The sequence below is a fragment of the Linepithema humile genome, chromosome 7 (assembly GCF_040581485.1).
Source record: "Linepithema humile isolate Giens D197 chromosome 7, Lhum_UNIL_v1.0, whole genome shotgun sequence".
Lineage (NCBI taxonomy): Eukaryota > Metazoa > Arthropoda > Insecta > Hymenoptera > Formicidae > Linepithema > Linepithema humile.
Genome location: NC_090134.1, coordinates 1,403,183 through 1,425,434, shown reverse-complemented (window position 1 = coordinate 1,425,434; position 22,252 = coordinate 1,403,183). Strand labels below are relative to the sequence as shown.

Sequence of the window (22,252 nt, the reverse complement as noted above, 5' to 3'; positions counted from 1 at the left end):
TTAAATCACCTTGACTTTTTAAACAGCGCATAACTCACCCGGGACCGTTGCAATTGTCTTAGGCGCCCCTGCGTTGGAATTCGTTGTTTATTTATTGCTGTTAACTAGTATTGCAAATTTTTATACAATTACGTTTCTATCTGTCTTTGCATTTTTGCGTTAGCTTTAATATCGTACTGACAGAAACTAAACTTAATGAGGATAGAATGTGTCGGAATTTATTGTAAAAACGTAATTAAATCTGTTGGCATGTTACTATATACTGTTTTCGCATTTGTTTGAAATATATTGAAGAAAATAATATGTACTGTTTGTATGATGTTTCACACATATCATATTACTCTTTCATATCGTGTCTATATTTTTTAATTATACCTTTTTTTAATGTAAATTCTTACTTTTTTTAATTAAAAATCTCTCTTTGATTTTAATTTTTAAAGCTTTTACATATTTGTATTTATTGCCATATCCACATTTACTTCTTTATTTGATCTATTTTGATATTTTTACTTACTTTGAATTTAAACGTTTGTATTAAAGTTGCCAGGATGATTCTTATAGTAATAAAAACATTTTTTATGTATATCTTATTCTAATAGAAAATAAGCATTATTTTTCTACTTTTATTTGATGCATCATATATTTCAACTTTATATGCCGTGTTGCAAAACCTGACTCGAAATAAAGGTAAAAAAACATTTGTTAGTACATTCGCAAGGTGTAATACTCTTAATCCTTAATCCCGACGGTTCTTTTCGGCACCTTTAATCTCGACTCATGGGTCGCTTTGCGTCTTTGCGTTATTTGGATCAGTAAAAACGCTTTAAAAAATCTGAAAAAATTCATGGAGCTTCTTTCAACCTTCAACTTGAAGTCCCAATTATAATATTTCGATAAAAATTATTTTTTTATATAGTTTGTTATTAAGAAATGGAGGTACCTTACAGCACTTTGAAATTTCGCTTGGGTCGAAAACGACCCATGAGTCGGGATTAGAAGTTAAAATAATGTAGATAATATTATATTTTTTTACTTTGAACTATTCAAATAATTCGGCTATATAAAATATCCTAATTTTATCTGAATCTAATACAAATATGTATATGCGTGTCATGATAAGAGCATGTGCAGTGTACATAAACATGTGCAGCATAAAAAACTGAGAAGATTCGTTTTTGTCTCATGTTGCTACGTCAATTTTTCGCTGAGTTATTGCGTTTTGAAAATTCTGTACCGTCTATAAATAGACTGAAGATGCACCGCGTGGAATGCGGAAGTGCTATTAATAGTTGACCTAGATTAACCGATCATGTGGAAAAGGCAATGACCTGAATCATTCGTATAGATTGCGTGGCAGTAGCATCGGTCGGCCTATGTCGGAATCTTTCGGGAGATCACGTGCGCACGGGTCGATTATCAAGATTGTCAATCTCTCATGGAAAAGTGCAGTGAACAAGTGTCATGTGAAAAGAAAAAGTTTAGCACGTTTGATAAGGCCAGAGTCATTTATTTCAGGCAATTAATTTGAAAGATATTATCAATTAATTACAAAAACAAAATTAATTCTTTTGATACTTAACATAACAACGCGAAATAGATGCTATCAGCTCGGTTTGCCATATTTATAGGTTAAGACGGCATGTACATATGTACTTTGCGATTGCTATAAATGTTTTTTTCAGATAGCATTGAGTCCCATTACCTCCACGCTGAATTTTGATTATGAAGTCGGATAATCGTCAATTTATCGATTAATCAAGAATTATCGACAGTTTAAACAAAAATCCCAAAAATGTTGATACGCATCCACGATCGTTTGCCAGCAAAGGCTATTAAAAACGAGTATATCACAGGTAAAATTAATGTTTCTATGTTTTTAGAGGTTAAAGGATTATAATAGTCAAAAATACAAATCACATAAAATATAAGATATCTGAGAAGAAGAACGACTGAACAATTTTATATCTGAATGACAAATCTGGGAAAAATTTTATATGCACAGTTAATGCAAATGTATCAATTTTATTGCATATCTTGCTAATAATTATTCAGAAAATCTTTATTTATTTTTTTCGATTTTACATATCATTTTTGTGTAAAGGATATAATTTAATGTTGTTTAAAATACAATTTTGCTCAAAAAAATATTTTAATTGTATTGTTTTGTGTTTATTTAGAAAGCAATTACACACAGGCATATTCATTTAGTCACTCAAGTGAACAGGACTCCCAGAAGCAATCCCTTGCTGAATTTATACAAACACTATAGAGTTACAGGAATCTCTTTGGTTCATTATGCCAGCACAAACAAAATGTCATCAAAGAGCAATCCATATGATGAAATATCAGGTATTTATAGAAACATTTTCTAACATTATGTGACTTTAATTTTTTAATGTTTATGTTATAATAAATATTAAAAATGTTGTAATTAAAATAATCAATATTGTTGAAACTTTCTACTATTTACTATTTGTTAATCTGCATCTTATATATATATATGTAGATCCATCAACATCATTATAGCAGATAGTGGACAATGTTGTGGAAATGCATTCAAATAGACAAGCAACTTTTGAGAGCTTAGATTTTGTGCCCATGGTGGGCAGGAATTGTGTCTTCGGTATTCTTTCTTTCATTATAAGCTTAGAAGATTATTGCAATCAAAATTATAGCTAAAACATATTTTTTATATCTTAATTAACAATAGTCTTAATTAACAATGGTTCTTGTACTCTAGTAATTGTGCTTTTTTTCTTATTATCTTTTATATCATTATCTTTGAAAAAAAATAATATAAGATCATACATCTGTTACAGATTTTTAACAAAAGTACTAATTGTGCAATTGTGTTTCAGGTACTGTTTGTGCAAGGACTATTATATTCCCGTTGGTAATAATGTCACAAAAGAATGCGATCAAATTCAGTAACCACATGCCTGTGATACAAGAATTGCAAAGAAAAATGATGGACGTTAGATATTCCGGTGATCCAGTCGAAAGTATGCTAAGAGAATTTTGTAAAGAATTTTTATCTTGTCTGCCATTGGGGAGGATTATATATTATTCTTGTAGGTACAAGGGCAGCGAGTGAGTTAATGAACTACATGAAGAAGAACAGAGTTAGTGCCATGAAGAATATTATGATGCCATTAATCTAGGTCTGCAATGCTTCTACACATATACACGTGTAAAAGAATAAAAAATGTGATAAAAAAATAATTTCTTAATTGCTAATCTTTTCAGGTTCCGATATTCTGCTCCTTCTTCTTCGCCCTGAGAAGTATGACAAATTTACCTGTGGAGAGCTTGAAACAGGACGGCTTTCTTTGACGGGGCCGTTGCAACTGTCTTAGACGCCCCTACGCTCGAATTCGTTCGCGCGCTCCAGTCCGAAGCTGCAAAAGAAGGTAAGTTTATATTGCGTACTGTCTTGCAACGTCCCCGAACTCATCAACGGTGTTGTAACAGTAACATTAAGTAATATATGTAAAGAGAATCACGACACACAGGCGTAACACTTGATATTTTGCGATTGAGAATTGTGTCTATAAATTTATTGCACATAAATATGCTTTGGTAAAGTTTTTAAAATCAGGAATCTTCATCATCATACTAATTTTCTGATTTCCTTTTTTCACTTTTGCTTTCATAATTAGCAAAATTTACATATATATCTAAGAAACACATCCTTAAGCGAGAGATATATAATATATGCTTAAGACGACGCTATTGCTTCTCGATCAATCTAGAGGTCGATTTAGAAAGGTGGATCGTAAAATTCGGGTTGCTGTATGAACTTTCTTCGAATCGCGCAATCGTTTCTTTTTAGCAACTCGATTTCTCGATAGCTTTTCTTCTTTTCTTAATATCAGCTTTAATGCTTTTAGTACGAGCTTATTCTGTTTGTGCGACACAAACGATAAATGTATATTTCAAAAACTCTTCAACCGTTCAACGAAAAGAAACCTTTAGATCTTATTAAAGTTTATTCTCCTTTGTCTGGAAATGACTCGGCGCATAATAAGCGACACGACGAGACGCGTGAGACGCATAAAAAGCAGTACGCGAGTGAAACAAGATGGACAGAATCGACAGTTTAACTTCGTACATTTTCATAAGGCATAAAATAGACATTAATAAAGTGTGTAACGTTAACAAATATAAAGATTCCTTCTCTACGCATTGAAATCTCTAGCCACATAAATTACAAATGCAATTTACTCCGATTTCCCTGAATGATAATGCGAATCTCATGATTCATCAATCGCGATGCAGCTGCAAACTACATCGTAATAGCTATGAGACTAGCGCGTTGGCTTTACACCAAATACGGTCGCGTTGTTCGCACGGAAAAGTGAAAAGGAAGAAATTCCTGACATATGACAGACCGCTAATTCGAGGAAAGCATCTATATGCCGCGGTGCATTCTATCGCCGTCGAAGGGGATCGATAGGCGCCGCCGACCGTGGAATGGATTACGGTGAATAACGGAAGGCTGTTCCCGCAAGGTGAACTACCTTCCTTCTCATCTACGAGCCGATCAGCCGACGTAAAACCTTCCTTTCCAAACGGAATTTCTCTCTCGCGATTCTCTTTCAGAAAGTTTACGGCGCCGGATGAGAAATAATCTGCGCTGAATTATTTCGCGTAGCGGTATACGGGATGCTTCAGAAATATTGATTTCGATCAGAACTTTATTTACATTGGAATATCTTCAACGCACGATCTTTGTAATTGTTTGCAAAAATGATAACCATTCTCGGGATTGTTTCTCCCACGAGAGGGCGCCTGCAAATCCCGTAAAGAATCAATTGTTGAAAGATTAATTAATTGCAGATTCTGGGACACCGTGTAGAAGCGGTTCTTCGTCATCTTCTTAATTAACTCCCTCGCGAATACAACTCGTGATATTAGGTCGAGACTGGTACGTAATTATCGGTATGATGCGCCAGAGTTGATCCTCGTACAAAGTTTTCTATTTAATAGAACGGCGACGAGAGAGGAGAGAATCAATTCCGCTCTTATCTCGGAGATGAGATTTAACACGGAAGCTGCCGATAATTTCCGTTTTATCCTCGTTGAATTGTTCTCGCAATGCGCGCCTTCTGCACGGTCGAGAGATGCAGTCGCGCCAAGTTCACGCGGAACGGCGAGGCGGACTGTATTCTCTTTACGCGGCTTGACAAGTTGAGGATATCTTCAATTATAGTATCTTATTATCGTATATTCTAACAACTGCTTTGCTAAAGTCGCTTTGCTAATACCCGACATCAGTTTCCAATTTGTTATTAGAAACTGTTTCCGTAACATTATTGTGCACACTTTGCGTATACATAAGAATTGACCAAATCTTCTAATTCATTTTTTTGCTTACGTAAAATCCTATATTTAATGACACGATCATCCTCTCTCGCGGCATAAATTTTTTCTTTCCGAAAACCTAAGTCGCCGAAATTATAAACCGGAATTTTACATAATATATTAATTCTGATGAAATACATTATATACGCATATATATTTGACAGTCTCCTCGACGATCGCGAAGCGAAGCGGAAGGCCACAAGGCGAACAGCTTTCCCGTGCGACGATTTTGCAATTAAATTGCCGATTCAAGCGAGTAATAATCCAGCCAGACTGTAATTTTTCTCATATCGCAAGGAATTTAATTAAGAATTGACATTATCGTTCTAGAAAGCCATTCATATTGAATCAGCTATTTTACATCGATCGATGTTAGAAGTGTAGGAAAAATCCTTATTAAATTGTCAAGAAGTTTGTGTCCAAAAATGTTCTCACACTGCTGGAACAGTCCGATAGCTCCGCAACACATTCCGTACAAAGACCGTCTAATTATTTCGCCTTCGCCTTTTTCCTCCTCGGAAAGCGTCGGTGTCTTCGATGGGAAAGTCTAGATAAGGCGAGCCGCACGGCAGCGCATAACGACGGCGCGAAGAGAGAAGCGTTTCGAAATACGAGATGCGCATAATTATGCGCGCCTACTTAGGTGCATCGAGAATGCAGCGGCGTCCTCCGTTTTTCTGGCACGCCCCCGTGGCCGCCGTGACCGTTGATTACCTTTCGATTGCCGTTTACAATGCCTCTTGTAGGAACGCTCTTGTCGACGTTGGCGAACAAAGCGGGATTCTTCATCGACGGGAAAATTTCGCGAGAGAAATCGCGCTCGTCACTTCTCGCCTCACATCTCGATCGTACATTACGTGTAATTGCAATTCTTACGTCTGTTCGGAACTGCAAAGTACATTTTCGCATGTGGCGAATCGCGACCCAACTTCCGCGACCTAATTTCGTAACGATTACATCATTCTATGCTTTGCGGTGTGCATCGAAAATGAGAAAACAGTCAAACGGTCTCGTAGAAAACTGCCGTGTTTGTTGTTTCATTTGCACGACGGTCGATTCGTTTATTTTGTTATATTTTTTTTTTTTTTTATTTACGACGCGTATAATAAAATTACAAATCTGCGCGTCTTTCACGCACACATTATTGTATTTTTGTAACTGACATATTGAGCTCTAAATTATTAAGTCAAAAATTGAATTTGTTATGTTCGAAAAAAATTTTTAAGGTTAATGCAATTACACGAGCGCAATTTCGTATTTCTTCTGATATATAAAAATGTTGTGGAAAAGAAACTCAGATTATTTTGTCTGTCGCTAAAACGTAGAAATAACCAGGTCAGATGATCGATCAAAGCACGACTTGATTGATTGAATTCCTATCACGTAGCGGAAGAAGGTTTGTATGATCGACGCACGCCGGGAACGACGTGATTTTCACCTTGACCGTGAAGAGGTCATTGTCCACTAGTTATTCCGGCATCTCGAGCTGGTCGACTTTTCGAATCCAATTGACTAATAAAAACACACAGTATGTGTTAAGGCAATGTGTATAAACAAGGCCAATTAGCCGCGGCAAATTGTTGATAAAATAAATTGAACTTGAGCATTTTACGATCAAATAAATTTGAATTTTAAATAATTTAAAATAATAAAATAAATCAAATTTAATTTTAAAACGCGTGAGCATTTTTATGCCAAACTTTCGCTCGTAGTACTTTTTGATTTATGCGAGTGCCAGTGAGTAAAACTTGAACAGCTTAATGAATTTAAAAACTAATTGAATAAATTAGAGGTTATCGAAGGACTCGCGAGACTCTTGTAATACAGTAAAATTACAAACATGAGCAACTTGTAATGCTAAATTTGTTTGTTAAGTTAATTTTAACTTTAACGTTTAAACGATGAAAACTGGAAACTCAAATTTAATACCGACATACTTCTTTAAAATATAACTGTAACAAACTGAAATTAGATATTTCATTAAAGAATATTAGAGATTTTGTATCTGTAAAAGTGAAAAATATACAAAAATGTAATGAATCAAAACTTATTTATTTTATACTGTCCACGTTACTAAATTATTTCCACCGGGCGAAAGTTAATAACTCTTGCGCGTAAAAAATAAAAGGCTTGGATAAGATGTTTTCCTTAGCATAAAATCTTCAAGCAAAACACTGGTTTCTCGGATGACATAAATTTTCTTTAAGCATTTTTCTTTCTTTTTCGGTAATTTTTGTAGAACGTTGACAGTGTCGTATCAAATTTCAGTTTTCATTATCCAAAGGTGAAAAATAAGATTAACAAACGAGAAAGTTTGACGTCACATAAATGAATCGCGTGAAAAGTCAACATCCTTGGAAGTTAATACTTTGACCGTGTACGTATGAGATTAATCGAGAAATTGGAAGATTGGGAGGTTGGAAGTAATCAAAGGTTGTCAAAAGTCATGACTCTGAGAAAGATATGATACTACAGAAAAGAAAACAAACCAACAAAATCAGTATAACGATAAGCTGCAACATATTTATGTTAGCTTATTTTTGGATTTTAAAATATTTGCTAGATTTAAAACGGCAAAATTTCAATTTAAAACAGAAATTAATCATGAATGTGATATTAATAAAGTAAAAATATAATCATTAATTTGTGGAAAATGAGACGTGACGACTGTTCAAACGACTGATCCATCCAGTTACTTTTAACATATTTTGAGACTAAATAATTTTTTACGAAAAATTTCTCCAAAGAATTGTTTAGTATTATTTAATAGTACATATTAATTCCAAAGATTAGTAAGATCGATTGCATATTTCTTACTGATACGTGCAATGCAAATAATGTATTTGCGGCGATAATTACGCCGTTTCTTGTAACGCGATAATCGAGCTTGGCGCATAAAAAGCGGCAAGAGCCGTTCGTTCCAATCAACGAGCGATATGTTCAGACCTTCCTAGGGGCATCCGAAGTGCCGAAGGTGAGCTTACGGCTGTTCAAGAAATTCGCAGCAGTTCAAGGAGAGAGCCGGGGAAAAATGATGAGGCAAAGCCGCAGGTCAGTGCACCGTCGGAGACGACGGCACCTGAGAAAGAAGAGGCTGCTTCCCGCGCTTTGAAATGCCGATTGGCAATTGACATTTATCGCCGACAGGCGACCCCGCGGCCGTCCTGATCGACATAATGGAAACTCTCTCGTCGCCCGTCTTTTCTCGCTGCAACTGCTTATCCGCACACCACGATAATAAATTTCAGGCATCCGAACGCCACGGGCGAAATAGTATTTATGGTATGCCGTCGAAATGAGAGGAAGAAGGAGAGAGAGAAACTCTTTTAATTTCAGAAAGCTTTCAGTACAACGTAGTGGTGGTTGTATATTATAGTTATAAATTCGTAGAACCATTTGGCAGTCCGCAAGCGCGCGATAATAATAATAAAATCTGTATCGGGAATAACGACGGTCTTTAAATTCGAGGCAACAGACGGTATACAGTTAATGGATGTGCCGCGGCGTGACCTAGAAGTGCGCCACGTCGGCGAATATGTATTCTGCGAGCAGCCGGATCATTTTTACCCGCCAACTTTTACTCGGCAGCCAGTCGCTCCGCTCGGTCAGTAAAAGATGAGGTCGGATATCACAAGGATCAGTGTTCGGATTTGAAGTAGTGTGCGATGAAATGACATACTGTCGCTCGATTTTCGGATCAAAGCATACCACCGCTGGAAAGTGACATGCCGTCACCGGATTTTTAGCATACCGAAAAGCGTGCCATTGTTGAAAAAAAAAAAAATAGCACACCGATACTACGCACTCGATATTATTTATTGTAGAGCTGCGCAACATTCTCGTTGAGTTCGAACAATATCCCAATGAGATGCTTGATCGGTTATGTATTGGCTTCTACTTTTATTTATTTCCCCTCGTGGTTTGTGTGGTTCAATAAATACATATTGCTATTTAAAAGTAGTCCTTGCAAAAATCCTGCTTTTTTTCTTTTTGATCTTCGTGAAAATTTCAGACTGCTTTGAGCTTCTGAGAAATGTTATCTCATACGAAGAGACTGATGTTGTGTGCGTGTGTCCTGAAGAAGAAATGTCGAGTAAACATTCCGCTGTCCTTTCTCGAGACAAAAGTACAAAGATTTCGTCCTTTGCGGATTTTTCTAGAACATTTCGACGAGGCATAGATTGCGCAGGAAGGGAGCGGAACGCGGGGCAGAGAGACGGCACACGCAACCTACGCGACCTACGAAAACTGGTTTCCTGCGGTTCTCCGTATTTATTATATCGTATGGTGAACGGTGCCGTCGGCATCTCTCGGTTCGTGCATCTCGCCAAGGACTCTCGGCTCAAGCGTGCATTCAGAAATGCCACCGGGTCCACCCGTGTGCCGCGAGATGGAAAATCTTGCCGAAATGTACACGCTCGCGCGCGCGCGAAGAGGAAAGGATCTAAGCTGACTAGTGCCGGCTTGCCGCCGTCATATTCCGTAACGCGAAAATGTGTACCGTGCAGGAGGATCAAACGCTGATTCCGTATTGTGACGCGGGAATTTTTTTTAATCCTTCATAACGGCAAGTCGCTCTTATTTCATCGTCGCGTTATAATTGCGTGTCTGCGATGCGGCTAAATTCTTGACGCGACGAGTGACGTTACGTAAGTGCAATTCTCGTGCGACAAGCCAGGCATGTGTGTCGCGGCTATGCAATTATCAAAGCAGGAAGCGAGATCTTCCGCACTGAGAGTCCCTTGCGCGGCACTTTCGTGACGTCGTGATCTACGACGGCGTCCGCAATCTACTTCCACAATTCCGACTTTTTCATTTGCTGGCATTGAGCAAGATTTACGCAGCTATATCACGCACTGCGACACGTACTCGCAACTTGAATTTGGAATAAATGTTATTGTCCTCTCCTCCCCTCTCTCGCTCTTTCACCCTCCCTCCCTCCCTCTTCTCTCCCTCGGCGATGGCGATGCAAATGCCTCGCATAATGGAATGCGTATCGCGATGTTACTTCGCCCGCAAACGACGCGAGTAACCTTTTCCGCGTAAACTGCAAATTTATTGACCGCCGAGCGCATCATCGCCTCGCAAAGCCTCAAGGATGCGTCCGTTAGAATAACGCGACGATTCTTATCGGATGGCGAAACAAGGGATTGTGGTATCGATCGGTGAAACATTCCTCCCTCTTCTCATCGCGTTGAACGCGATACTCCAGAAATCCGATCTGTCGAAACGTTCTTTCTCTCCTCAATTGTTATACGAGAAAATGCTTTTTCGAGGCTGCGCCGCGGCAATGGATTTTGCGAAAGGTCAAATGCCTCTCTCGAAACTCGCTTACGCCTCGTTGCGCATGCAAATGATATTACTTCCGGAAGGATTCATTTCACGGTTATGTTACTTAAAGGGATTGAACCGTTTACAATTTCACAGGATGCGAGTAGGCGGCTAATTATATCGCGGAGAGCGCATTTTGCAACGCAATGAAACGCTACGCCCCGAAATTATGTCCTTCCTTCCCGAGACAACTTTCTTCTTTTTCCACGCACGGACATTTCCGAAGCGGAACTTTAAACGCCATATAAATCCAAGTTCCTTCGAATGTTATTCTCTCCGATACCGTGCTTTTAAATGGCACTTGAATCGCCGAGCCAATGAAAGTAACGGGAGTGACACTTTCTCAGGTTTACGAGTGCAAGGCTTCATTCGCGGCCGCGCATTCAGGATATCGCAGGTCTCATGATGTTTTCATGAGAGTCATAAAAAAATACTTCGTAAAGAATCCCGTTTTCACTTCTCGGTGTGCAAAGTCACGGCTTGGACCTTGAATGTTCGACAGCCAATCGTCTTGCGTCAGAGAAATTGTTTTCGTTATAATTGATGGCGCACGTATGAAGGGGTTCCTGGGTTTGAAGACGCCTAACTCTCGAGCTAACAAAACACATTATTTATTTCGGCTCTTCGGCCATGCGACTGCACAGCATTCCCGATGCTGTCCGAAGAAAGAGCCGCTATCACCGGCAATCCACCGGATTAAAAATGGCTGTCGCGTTGAACAAGTCTGCGGCACAAGAATGAGGGATAAATAATGGCCGGTGGGAGTCAGGTAGAAAATAGAAGCCGCGTGCAAGCGATTAATTCTGCATTCCATCCCACATTCAGCCTACGTCCATCCATTATATTTTCTTCTTTTTTTCTCTTGCTACTTTTTCGCATCAAAAGTTGGCCAAAGTTTTGGAGGCTGTAGCTCGATTCATGCCCTTTTTCATTCTAATCAAGCGAAGCTGACAAGGTCGCTGAAAACGCAATCGCAATAATAATTATTAATATAACATTGTGCACAGTTAATTCCGTAATAATCCCACGCATGTAATAATCTTTATTGCTAAATTCGTCGCAACAATAAAAGAGAATGGAATCGCTCGCGAGCAACAATTCTGCATTCCGTCTCACATTCATTCTATTATACTTTGTTATTTTCGCCGCCGATATAAATTGATCAACGTTCTAGAGATTATATACTCAATTTATATTCCATTTCGTCTGAGTTAGACGAAGCTAGCAATAGCTCACTAAATAAACTATTGCAATAATAATTATCATTATACCGTTATAAGCGATTGCGCCCACGCATTAATAATCTTTGCAGTTAAATTCACCGGATGTTGTGTAGTAACACAATGAATGGAAATTGAATCGCTTGGAAGCGATTAATTTTACATTCTATTTCTCGTTTAATCTGTATTCACTTGTTATTTTCTGTGTTCTTTAATCTTTCTTATCTTCATATGTCTTTTTCTTTCTATTATTTAGCACCGACATCGAAAAGGCCAAGTTTTTAGAGATTATACTCGGTTGATATCCTTTTTGTTTTAATCACGTGAAGTTAGCAATATCACCTTAAATGCTATCGCAACAATTATTATTAGAACATTGCATAAACGATCACATCCACACGTGCGATCATTTTTACGGTTAAATGTCCAGTGATGATGTGGCTCAATTTCTTCCCGGCTCTTCGTCTTCCCCGACAAGACATACTTCTCGCTCCTGCCGCTTTCCTGATACCCTCGTGAAAGATGGCACCACGATCCGGAAGGTGAAAGTCTCACGATGAAGAGGGAAGGAGTGGTGGTGCACATATAGAGGGGCGGAGAGGGCGCGGCTTGTCCAGACGCTCTCTGTCCTGACGACGACGACGACGACGACGACGACGACAACGATGTCGCCGAAGTTAATATTCCTGCTAGGATCCCTGTGTCTGCTTGCCGGTAAGTGCAATTTATTTTATCCGCTATTTTATCGCTTACACGAAAGTTTCTCGCGTCGATTTTCTCATTTGTTGGAATTGCAACGTTTGTTGATCGTTGACGCGTTGGAATTCTAATTTAAAAATTGTAATTCGCATGGAGTGCGTCAAAGTTGGTAGAGTAAGCTGTGACACGTCAACGCAGCTGGAAGAAATTGATCTTAAGATTGTGAGAGACGATTCAGGTCGAATGTTATGCAATAAAGGGAAATGGGCTTCACCGATGGATTCCGGAAAGTTGGAATTGTAAATGAAGATGAGAGTATATATTTGAAATTAATATCTGTGCGATCGTGCAGATTTTCGAAAGAGAGGGAGAGATAGAACCTACTTTGGAGAACCACTGTCGCTTTTCCCCCCGTTGCCCTGACATTTGCAAGACTTTCTACTTCTACCGGAGTTCACCGACCCCTACTTCGATTTCTGATCGTGCGCGCTTATGTCGTGAATCGATCGTGACATTTTCAACGATTAATTGAATTTACCTTCGCTTTGTCCCCGCGCGAAATGTCACATTCGATTGAAACTTTGTTCAATCACACCGATCGATTCTAATCCTTGCGAACGCGTCGGTTGCATCATCGTGCACGAAAATACGAGTGGAGAAAATTCCGCGAAACTTCAATCATCTGAAAAACAAGAGAAACTAAAATCTTTTTAATCTTTGACGTCACTTTTAATTAAAACTCACGTTTATCGCATCGATTGGTCTTAATATGCAGAAGAAGAATTTCAAAAAACTTCAATCATTTCGTAGTTAGAACGAATAAGATGTTTTGATTTCTAGTAGGCTAAATTTATCAAAAATTATCCTCTGATTACATAATCGTAATAATTATTTAATGAAATGACGGTCGCAAATAAGCTGAAATAAATTTCATAGGAAGCTAATTAGATTAGTCACGATGTGGAAACTGGGTATCGTTAATTAATAAATCGTACTCCTGTGAACGCAGGGACACGGGTCAGAGCACAAGAGGACGAAGGCGACGACGAAAGCGGCCCGAACGCCGAGGAACTTTGTCAGGACAGGCCGGGCGATGAATACTTTCGCTTGAGCGTTGAAGGAGACTGTCGCGATGTCGTGAGGTAAGTCGCCTTATTATTCTATCCGCGAATACAGGATCGGCACGAGCTACTGCGGCAACCTGCGCACGATCGAGGACATAAATTTCTATTATTTCACGCAGAAAGGAATAAGAAGCCTTGAGCGCCTGTTTTTTTTTTTTTTTTTTTTTCTCAAGGTTTTTCGAGATCTTTGTCTTAAAAGAACGCGGGAGAACGCTGGTGACTTGTCCGCCTTACATAGTTAATAACGTTGCCTTATATAATGCGTTTAATCCACAGTAATTGCGGGTGAATGGGATAACAAGGTTTCCCATTAAAACCTGATTCGGAATTTAAATCGAAAAAAAACGAACTCGCTCGCTGACTCACTTCCGCCTTGTACGCCGACTTATTCCACTGATTCCGTTAGTTACGTTTAGAAAATAATTGCAGATTTAATCAATGACTGTACTTTCTCCGGGTCGCGCCGGCTTCGATCACCTTTCAAATTAGTTCACCCGCCATTACTCGTGCATTCGAGATGATTTCGCTAAAATCGCAAATCGTTCCTCGCTCAAGAAGCGGGATACGTATTACATTTTTTACGGCATCCTTTATTCGACGCCACGATGCGGAGAACGTAAATCTCAAGGACATCCGGTTTTGACAGGATAATAAGTACAGTCCGAAATGCTGGCAGCATCGATGAAAATAGACATCTGTTTGATCGCCCACGGAGATTGTAATTGATGACGAAAAGTGTTTCGATCAAATGCCGTTTTCCAGGACCCCAAGGCGATCCGGTGGATGCAACGCTGCGACCAGTTTAGTTTCTCTCGCCATTTAATGTTTCTTATATAATTAACACAGCATAGCTCCCGTTTATATTTCAACAGCGGCAGTTGCAGCTATCCTTTCATTTATTCAGGGCGTAGCGAACAATTCATTCGAGCGCGGTCATCAAAACTTAATAATAATATTAATGCGGAGCACAATGGAGGAACAGCGCCGCATTAACCGGCTCGAGTTAACGCTGCAACAATGGTTTGCACGTATGAGCTCATAATGTCTCGATGTGTACTTACGTTTATTTGCCGTAAATGCATTGTTTCTCCTTTATTGTGCTCCGCGGCTTGACTATTTCACCGGGATTGCGCGTCGAGGCGAACACGTGCGCGCAGAAAGGGAGAAAGAGAGCGAGAGAGAGAGAGAGAGAGAGATCGATAGACATGCGGATGATAATTCTTAGGTGCGACAAAGCCACCGAAATCGGCGTGACCAGACTGGCGACGGTGAAATGCCCGACCGGTCTCGCGTTCGACATCGAGCGGCAGACTTGCGACTGGAAGACGAACGTGAAGAACTGCGATCAGCTCGAGAGTAAGCAAACGTTACTTACCTTCTTCCCTCCTTAGACTCATGCAGGCACCCTTTTTTGTTTTCTGTCCCGGGCTCCGCCAGGTGTACAAGGTCCGGCCTGAAGCAAATCACGTGTCCGAGCGGACTGGCCTTTGACTTGGACAAACAGACCTGCGATTGGAAGGGCAAAGTCACCAACTGTGACAAGCTCGAGAGTAAGTCGAAGAGTCGGCGGCCGCCGTCGTTTTTCCGCCGGCGGATCGCCGATTCCTTCGTAGACTCGCAACGTAGCACGCACCATTCGTATCATTAGAAACTAACGCATGGATCGTCTTCACGCACCACCCCTTTACACCTCGTCCGCGACTCTGAGCGTCTCTGAAGATTTATCGAGATGGAAAATACGCGTTATACATTCAATTATCGATTATCGTAGAAAATAGATTTTTCTTCCTAAAAGTCTAGTCAACTTTGCTCCGACAGGATCGTTACTTAATTATAGATAAGAAATTATTTCTCAATCGAGCTTCGAGATATTACGTGGTTTCGTTACGTAAACGGCGAAAAAAAAATCGAAAAAGCCAACTATGCGAAACTTTCCAGCGATGCGTGATGCCATTAAACCGGAAAGCGCGTATTAACATAGCGACGGGATTCGACGCGAGATTGAGGGGGAACTTGTACTTTCAACCGGCGCGATTAACGATCGAAAACACCCGGATCCCGGCACTTTCGAGAGACGTTACTCACTCGCGCGGTCTCTCGCTTGACCACTTTCGTTCCGAGACTTCGAGAAGCAAGCCGATTGGGGACTGGTTTCGATTTTCAGCGAAAGTGCGAGCGAGGTCGGCCTTATCGCATATGCGAAAGGAAACGAAACGAAAACGCTTCAGAGACGCCAACGGTCGTGAAAACGTCGGGCCTCACCGAACGACTAACCTGGTTTCGAATTCTCGAAACTATCTCCCTATTTTTTTCTCGCGCAATTTCCACGACTCACTGCGCACGACTAACAATGCTGCGCTTTCCAAATGGAGTTGGAGAAACTGGTCTTCTGCCTTGATTTCAATATAATTGTCCGTCATTTGCTCGGAGTAACTCGAAAAGTTAGAGTCGTCAAGCATTTAATAAATATATTAATCAAATTCTTCATTATCTACGATCACTTGAGCAATTTCTCTCATTCACCGCGAAAGGCAATTTCCATTTATTATAATTTTACGGCAAATTTAAATGACAAACGGAATGTACACATGGATTGGTTTCGTCCAATTTCGATTTTCATTAGACTTGGCTGCTGTCAAATCATTAACGCTAAATTGCGCGTGCCACCGCATACGCGGAAAACCATTACGTTTCCGCGTTACGACACGATCCCCTCGCGAGCGGCGGTGCAGCGAAATATCCTTCGCGTGTGTGTGAGTTAGTTACATCTGATTTTCCGACTCGAGGCAGTTACTCTTTTGAATGACGGCATTCGATCGTTAAGAAAACAAACATTGCATTAAGTAAATAATTTTGCCATACAAATTTAGCGGGAGAAAAAAAGCAATATTTGTACAAATACGCGCGTAGGCTCTCGCGTGTTTTGCAATGCGCGCGCTGCTAATCTTTCTACATCAGCGATAATCGCGATTTTTTGCGCCGGTATGTTTCAAAATGCCGTTTTCTTTAGCGTTGAATGCACCGCTGCGTTCTCATTCTCACTTTATATTTACATTGGCCACGTGCTTCGTATCAGATGAATTGAAGCCACCGTCATTACAGTTGTCTGAAAAATAAATTGATAAATAACAAACGGAACAAACGGCGATCTACATATATTTTGTGTATCACGTGCTTGCTACCGCCGATGTGAATTCCAAATGTAACGATTCTCCTCTTGCGATCCGCGCGAGTTAACATTCGCACGCAATGCTTTTTCTAACATTTCCCCTAACACTCGCTCCAGGCACGAGGTTGCACGTGTTCGTATGCCGATCTTTCTCTCTGCATCTAGATCGGTTTCGCTTCGGCAATCTGGCCTCCTTATAGGAGCTCGCCGCTACTCGGCCGGCTTTTACTGCTGAAATCTTGAAATCTCACGCGCAATTAGCCCGATCGATTAATCTTCTTCTGCAAGACTCTCCTCTCGCTGATAATCCTCGATTGGAGAACGATGAAAAATGGCCATGAAACTACTTTTTCCCATTCATCTCTTCATGTAATCTCGATCTATCACGGTTGACACACGATCGGTACACATAGCGTCGCACACTTTCTCAAAGTAGTTGAATTAAAAATGCTATTGATTCTTAACAAATTGCAACAAAATGCAAAATATTAATAGTATCGCAAACTTTTAACAATGAAAAATTCGAGCTTTAAGGAAGCGATAACGAAACGTTATCCGATTAATCCTGAAAATCGCGTTACTCGACATCGCAACAATACAATCGATTTCCTTTACACCCATGCTGCTTCACATCACATTCTAATTACACTCATTTACCTAAAAGTTATTCTCACTCTTCTCCATTTCGCTCGCACCAACACATTCTCATTTTCTCTCTCTTTCATATACACGAATAACGATTTGCGTGCATCGCTGCCAGTCAACGAGGCAGACAAACGCCGAGTTAAAGTTTATCTTCGAGTCGCCGTCAAGCGAAAGACAAACAGGCCACCTGCAAGAACCAGTAGAGTGGTTTGCAGGACGTGCATATCCCTCGCGGATGAAATGTGCGCAAACGGAAAGTGTAGAAGAAAATAAACTGAGGAGACAAGAATAAACGAAAGAACCGACGACAAACGAGACGAAACAAAAGCCATTCCGATGGAGGATCAAAAAAAAAGAAAAAAAAACCAATTTGGATGTCAGTAGCGTAGGAACAAGCGCGTTTCTTTTTCTCGAAAAATCACTGAGAAAAAAGGAGGAAAATATTTTTTGATGCAATTATATTTTAATTAGTACTTAAAATAATATTGAATTAATTCAACTTATTAGCTGCATCGTTCACAGATTCAGATTGGCCGTACAATTGCTTCAATTAATTAATTGTTCTAAATCACACGAGTTTGTCGGGAATGTTTGAACCAAACAAGTGATTGCTAAGCAAACGTGTTTAATCATCATGTTAACAACTTTTTTTCTCAGTGTAAAGCTCGAAATCTTTCAATATATATATATACTTTGCAATTATCGGTTAAAAGTACACACACAGAGTAGAGATTACTGTTTGCTAAGGTGACATGGTATACTGCGGAATTGGGTGACACGAATTAATTCAGCACGGCCGCACCAGCTTAACAGTTTCGTTTTTGCATATTTGTACTTTCTCCAAGTTCTCACGTAGAGCGACATACGGTTCCTACGCTGCTGCGCTAATTGTTGTAAATAAATGGGCGACATTGGCACTCGGGCCTTGATTACACCTGTAATTGATCATGTTAATAGCGCAGAGCACCAACAGCAATAAAAATCTTATACAATATTCGGTAGCTGGCCACAAGGGGTCCGTTGCAAAATTTTAATTACCCTTGATTACACCCATAGAGATATTTATATGATTTATACAGAGCTCCCGACGGCGATGAGAATCACATGCAATATTCAGTGGCTGACCATAAAATGTCCACTGTGGAATGATCTATTTGTCTCGGCACAACTAATAATATACAGATTGTTTATAATTCTTTTCTTACATAGTAAAACTTGAAATCTTGAATAAATATATTTATACATGCTTATCTTTAATAAAAAATTGTGCTTTGATAAAACAATTCGTATATAAAAAATCGACTGACTAATTAATTTACCAATAAATTGATTAATCAATCAATTTACATCTATCGATTGAAAATGTAATGCACGGTTCATTGCACCACTTATTCTATGGCCATCCTGTGAACATTTGATGGATTCCTAACGTTGTGTCAGTAGCTCTTAAACGGTAGCAAATTTTGCGGGCTCGCGTGTCGGGCGATCTAACGTAAATTGCGTTTTGCAGAGCCGCGTAAGGTCTTGCCGATTCTTAAGACCGACGAACCCATCTGCCCGGAGGGAAAGCTGTCGTGCGGTAACGGCGAATGCGTGGACAAGGAGCTCTTCTGTAACGGCAAGCCCGACTGCAAGGACGAGTCCGACGAGAACGCCTGTAGTAAGTATCGCAACGTATTACGTTTGCCTGCTGCGATCGAGCGACGTATATCTTAGCGCAAGATAGTTTCAGATTTAAATTATAGATGTAAAGTCGAATAATATATAGTTGTCAAGACAGATCTCAACGCTTTAATTTTAATCAAATAGATTTATAACGCGTTTCTCCAATATTCATTCTAATGAAAATATTAGAATTAATTAATTAGAATTTAATTAAAAATAATTTTAAACGTCATTTGAAACAAGATATTCCATTATCTTAATGTTTTAAATAAAAAAGTTTTCCATTTTACTAAAAATATTATAATTAGGTAAATCCAATTAAATTAAAAGTAATTTGAAGCATCAAATTTCCAGCTTCAGTTAAACTGAGGTTGTTTAGTTTCAATACTGGCGCTTTAAATAAGAAAATTGCTCATTCTAATAAATATATTAGCATTAATTAATTAATTAAATTAAATTAAAAGCATTAGATTTAAAGCGTCACTCGAGCGAGACGGTTCCGATACTTGCTTTAAATAAAGAAATTGCTCGCTCTAATAAAGACAGATTAGCATTAATTGACTAAAAAATTAAATTAAAAATAATTTAAAGGATCAGATTTGGAGCATCGATTAAAACGAAAAACATTGAGATGCTCCATGATTCTAATGCCGCTACTTGAACAAAGAAATTACTCAATTATTCCAATTAGAAATTACAATTAAAAAAATAAAAAGCAAATGAAGATGTCTCTAAACAAATATATGAACGTATTGCAGCCGTGGAGACCGATCCCAATCGCGCTCCCGATTGCGATCCGCAGCAATGCGTCCTGCCCGACTGCTACTGCTCGGCCGACGGCACGCGCATTCCCGGCAACATCGAGCCTCAGCAGGTGCCGCAGATGATCACAATCACCTTCAACGGCGCCGTGAACGTCGACAACATCGATCTTTACGAGGAGATCTTCAACGGGCAGCGGCAAAACCCGAACGGCTGCCAGATCCGCGGCACCTTCTTCGTCTCGCACAAGTACACCAATTACTCGGCCGTGCAGGACCTTCATCGGCGCGGCCACGAGATCGCCGTGTTCTCGCTGACGCACAAGGAAGACCCGCAGTACTGGAGTCAGGGCACGTACGACGACTGGCTGGCGGAGATGGCCGGCGCCCGGCTGATCATCGAGCGGTTCGCCAACATCACCGACGGCTCCATCATCGGCATGCGCGCCCCTTACCTCCGCGTCGGCGGTAACAAGCAGTTCGAAATGATGGCGGATCAGTTCTTCGTGTACGACGCCTCCATCACGGCGTCCTTGGGACGCGTGCCGATCTGGCCGTACACCCTGTACTTCCGGATGCCGCACAAGTGCAACGGCAACGGCGGCAACTGCCCGTCACGGTCGCATCCGGTCTGGGAGATGGTGATGAACGAGCTGGATCGTCGTGACGACCCGACGTTCGACGAGTCGCTGCCGGGCTGCCACATGGTCGACTCGTGCTCCAACATCCAGTCCGGCGAGCAGTTCGCCCGGCTGCTCAGGCACAACTTCAACAGGCACTTCAACAGCAACAGGGCGCCGCTCGGTCTACACTTCCACGCGTCCTGGCTGAAGAGCAAGAAGGAGTACAAGGAAGAGCTGATCAAGTTCATCGAGGAGATGATCGCCAGAAGCGACGTGTACTTCGTTACCATGGTTCAGGTAAGAAACGATGTCGGTTCGCCTAAAAATACAGCCGTGTGAATAGTCTTTAAGATTGTCGCTGTAACGATAAGCCGCTTAATGTATTTACTTTATTTTTCTGATTTTTTTTTTCAGAAAATAAAAATAAAATCAACGTACTTATTAGTAATTTTAAAAGCATTCGCGCAAGAAGCATTTGTACTGCAAATGCGTCTCATATTTTGTTTTTTATATATTTTTTTCACGTTTTTAATTTTTCCAATCAGGTGATTAAATGGATGCAACAGCCCACCGAGCTGTCCGCGCTGAGGGACTTCCAGGATTGGAAGGAAACCTGCGATGAGAAGGGTCTGCCCTACTGCTCGCTGCCCAACGCCTGCCCCCTGACGACCAGGGAACTGCCCGGAGAGACCCTGCGTCTTTTCACCTGCATGGAGTGCCCCAACAACTATCCGTGGCTGCTGGACCCAACCGGCGACGGTTTCTCCGCGAGAAAGTGATGATCCGCGAGCGAAGAAACGCCGTTGCGTCAAACGGCCGCGCGATCCGATTTCCCAGATCGTTTCCCTGGCGAGTCTGGCGAGACGACGGGCGATCGCGCCGAAATCACGCGCCGTCGATCTCAGTGAATCGACGTGCCGGGAGCACGACGTCTCGGAAAGACAGCAAGGAGAAAGCAATCGTGGCGCGGGATCACGGGCGAGATTTCGGAATCGTCTCAACGCAATTAGAAAGTGTCATCTTGACCGGGGATTGGATCGCATAAGATGTTCAAGTGAAGCGAGGTGTTTCTGCTTTCGAGGGAAAACGTTCCGCGAACGCGTCGCGGCCGGTTTCTTCGAGTGTCAACTATTATTATTATTATTATTTATGTAAATTAGGATCGGTGAATGCGCACCGCCGCTCGCGACCGCGAGGACGGTCGATTTCACGAGGAAAACGCGCACAGTCGCGCCGATAAAACTCGCATTGGGAAAAGCAGGACGTCGCTCCTCTTTTCCGCCCGCGAAATGGGAACGAGCTCGTTCGCGACGTTGCGTCGATGTCTCTTTGAAAAAATCGGCATTCGACAAGAACGAGACGATCCCGGAGACGTCCCACTTGTACATAACCACCGGATCCTTGCCCTCCTCATTATTTTCCAGAGGCGCGTGTACACGGAACAATAATAGAGCTTATCGGTTAATAAAATGAAGAAAACAAAAGCTACCATCCAGTGCCTCTCTGAACATGTATTCCTTACGATTTAAGCGACGCGCGAGAAGAGAATCTAAATAATATTTAGCATCATTAAGATATTTCTGAATAAAAAAAATGTACGTACCAAAAGCAGATGGGTGTTATATTTTCTCTCGGCTTGCATGAAAGTTAA

General features: G+C 40.7%; 1 protein-coding gene across 6 annotated transcripts; it reads left to right on the top strand.

Moving 5' to 3' along the window:
• Positions 1 to 823: 823 nt before the first annotated feature.
• verm (LDLa and CE4_CDA_like_1 domain-containing protein vermiform) lies at positions 824 to 21,826 on the top strand. Of its 6 annotated transcripts, none has more exons than XM_067358794.1 (13): positions 824 to 1,515; positions 1,683 to 1,853; positions 2,178 to 2,349; positions 2,507 to 2,623; positions 2,859 to 3,002; positions 3,076 to 3,161; positions 3,247 to 3,410; positions 12,346 to 12,629; positions 13,624 to 13,756; positions 15,176 to 15,288; positions 19,063 to 19,212; positions 19,976 to 20,898; positions 21,147 to 21,826. In XM_067358794.1, exons 8-13 carry the CDS (start codon positions 12,581 to 12,583, stop codon positions 21,378 to 21,380), a joined length of 1,602 nt encoding a protein of 533 aa, XP_067214895.1. In that variant the 5' UTR covers positions 824 to 1,515; positions 1,683 to 1,853; positions 2,178 to 2,349; positions 2,507 to 2,623; positions 2,859 to 3,002; positions 3,076 to 3,161; positions 3,247 to 3,410; positions 12,346 to 12,580; the 3' UTR covers positions 21,381 to 21,826. The 6 variants fall into 6 exon arrangements, with proteins under 6 accessions (XP_067214895.1, XP_067214891.1, XP_067214893.1 ...); XM_067358790.1 differs by lacking the exon at positions 15,176 to 15,288 and adding an exon at positions 14,964 to 15,094 and having other exon boundaries at positions 1,386 to 1,515; XM_067358792.1 differs by lacking the exons at positions 2,507 to 2,623; positions 15,176 to 15,288 and adding an exon at positions 14,964 to 15,094 and having other exon boundaries at positions 1,386 to 1,515.
• Positions 21,827 to 22,252: the final 426 nt, after the last annotated feature.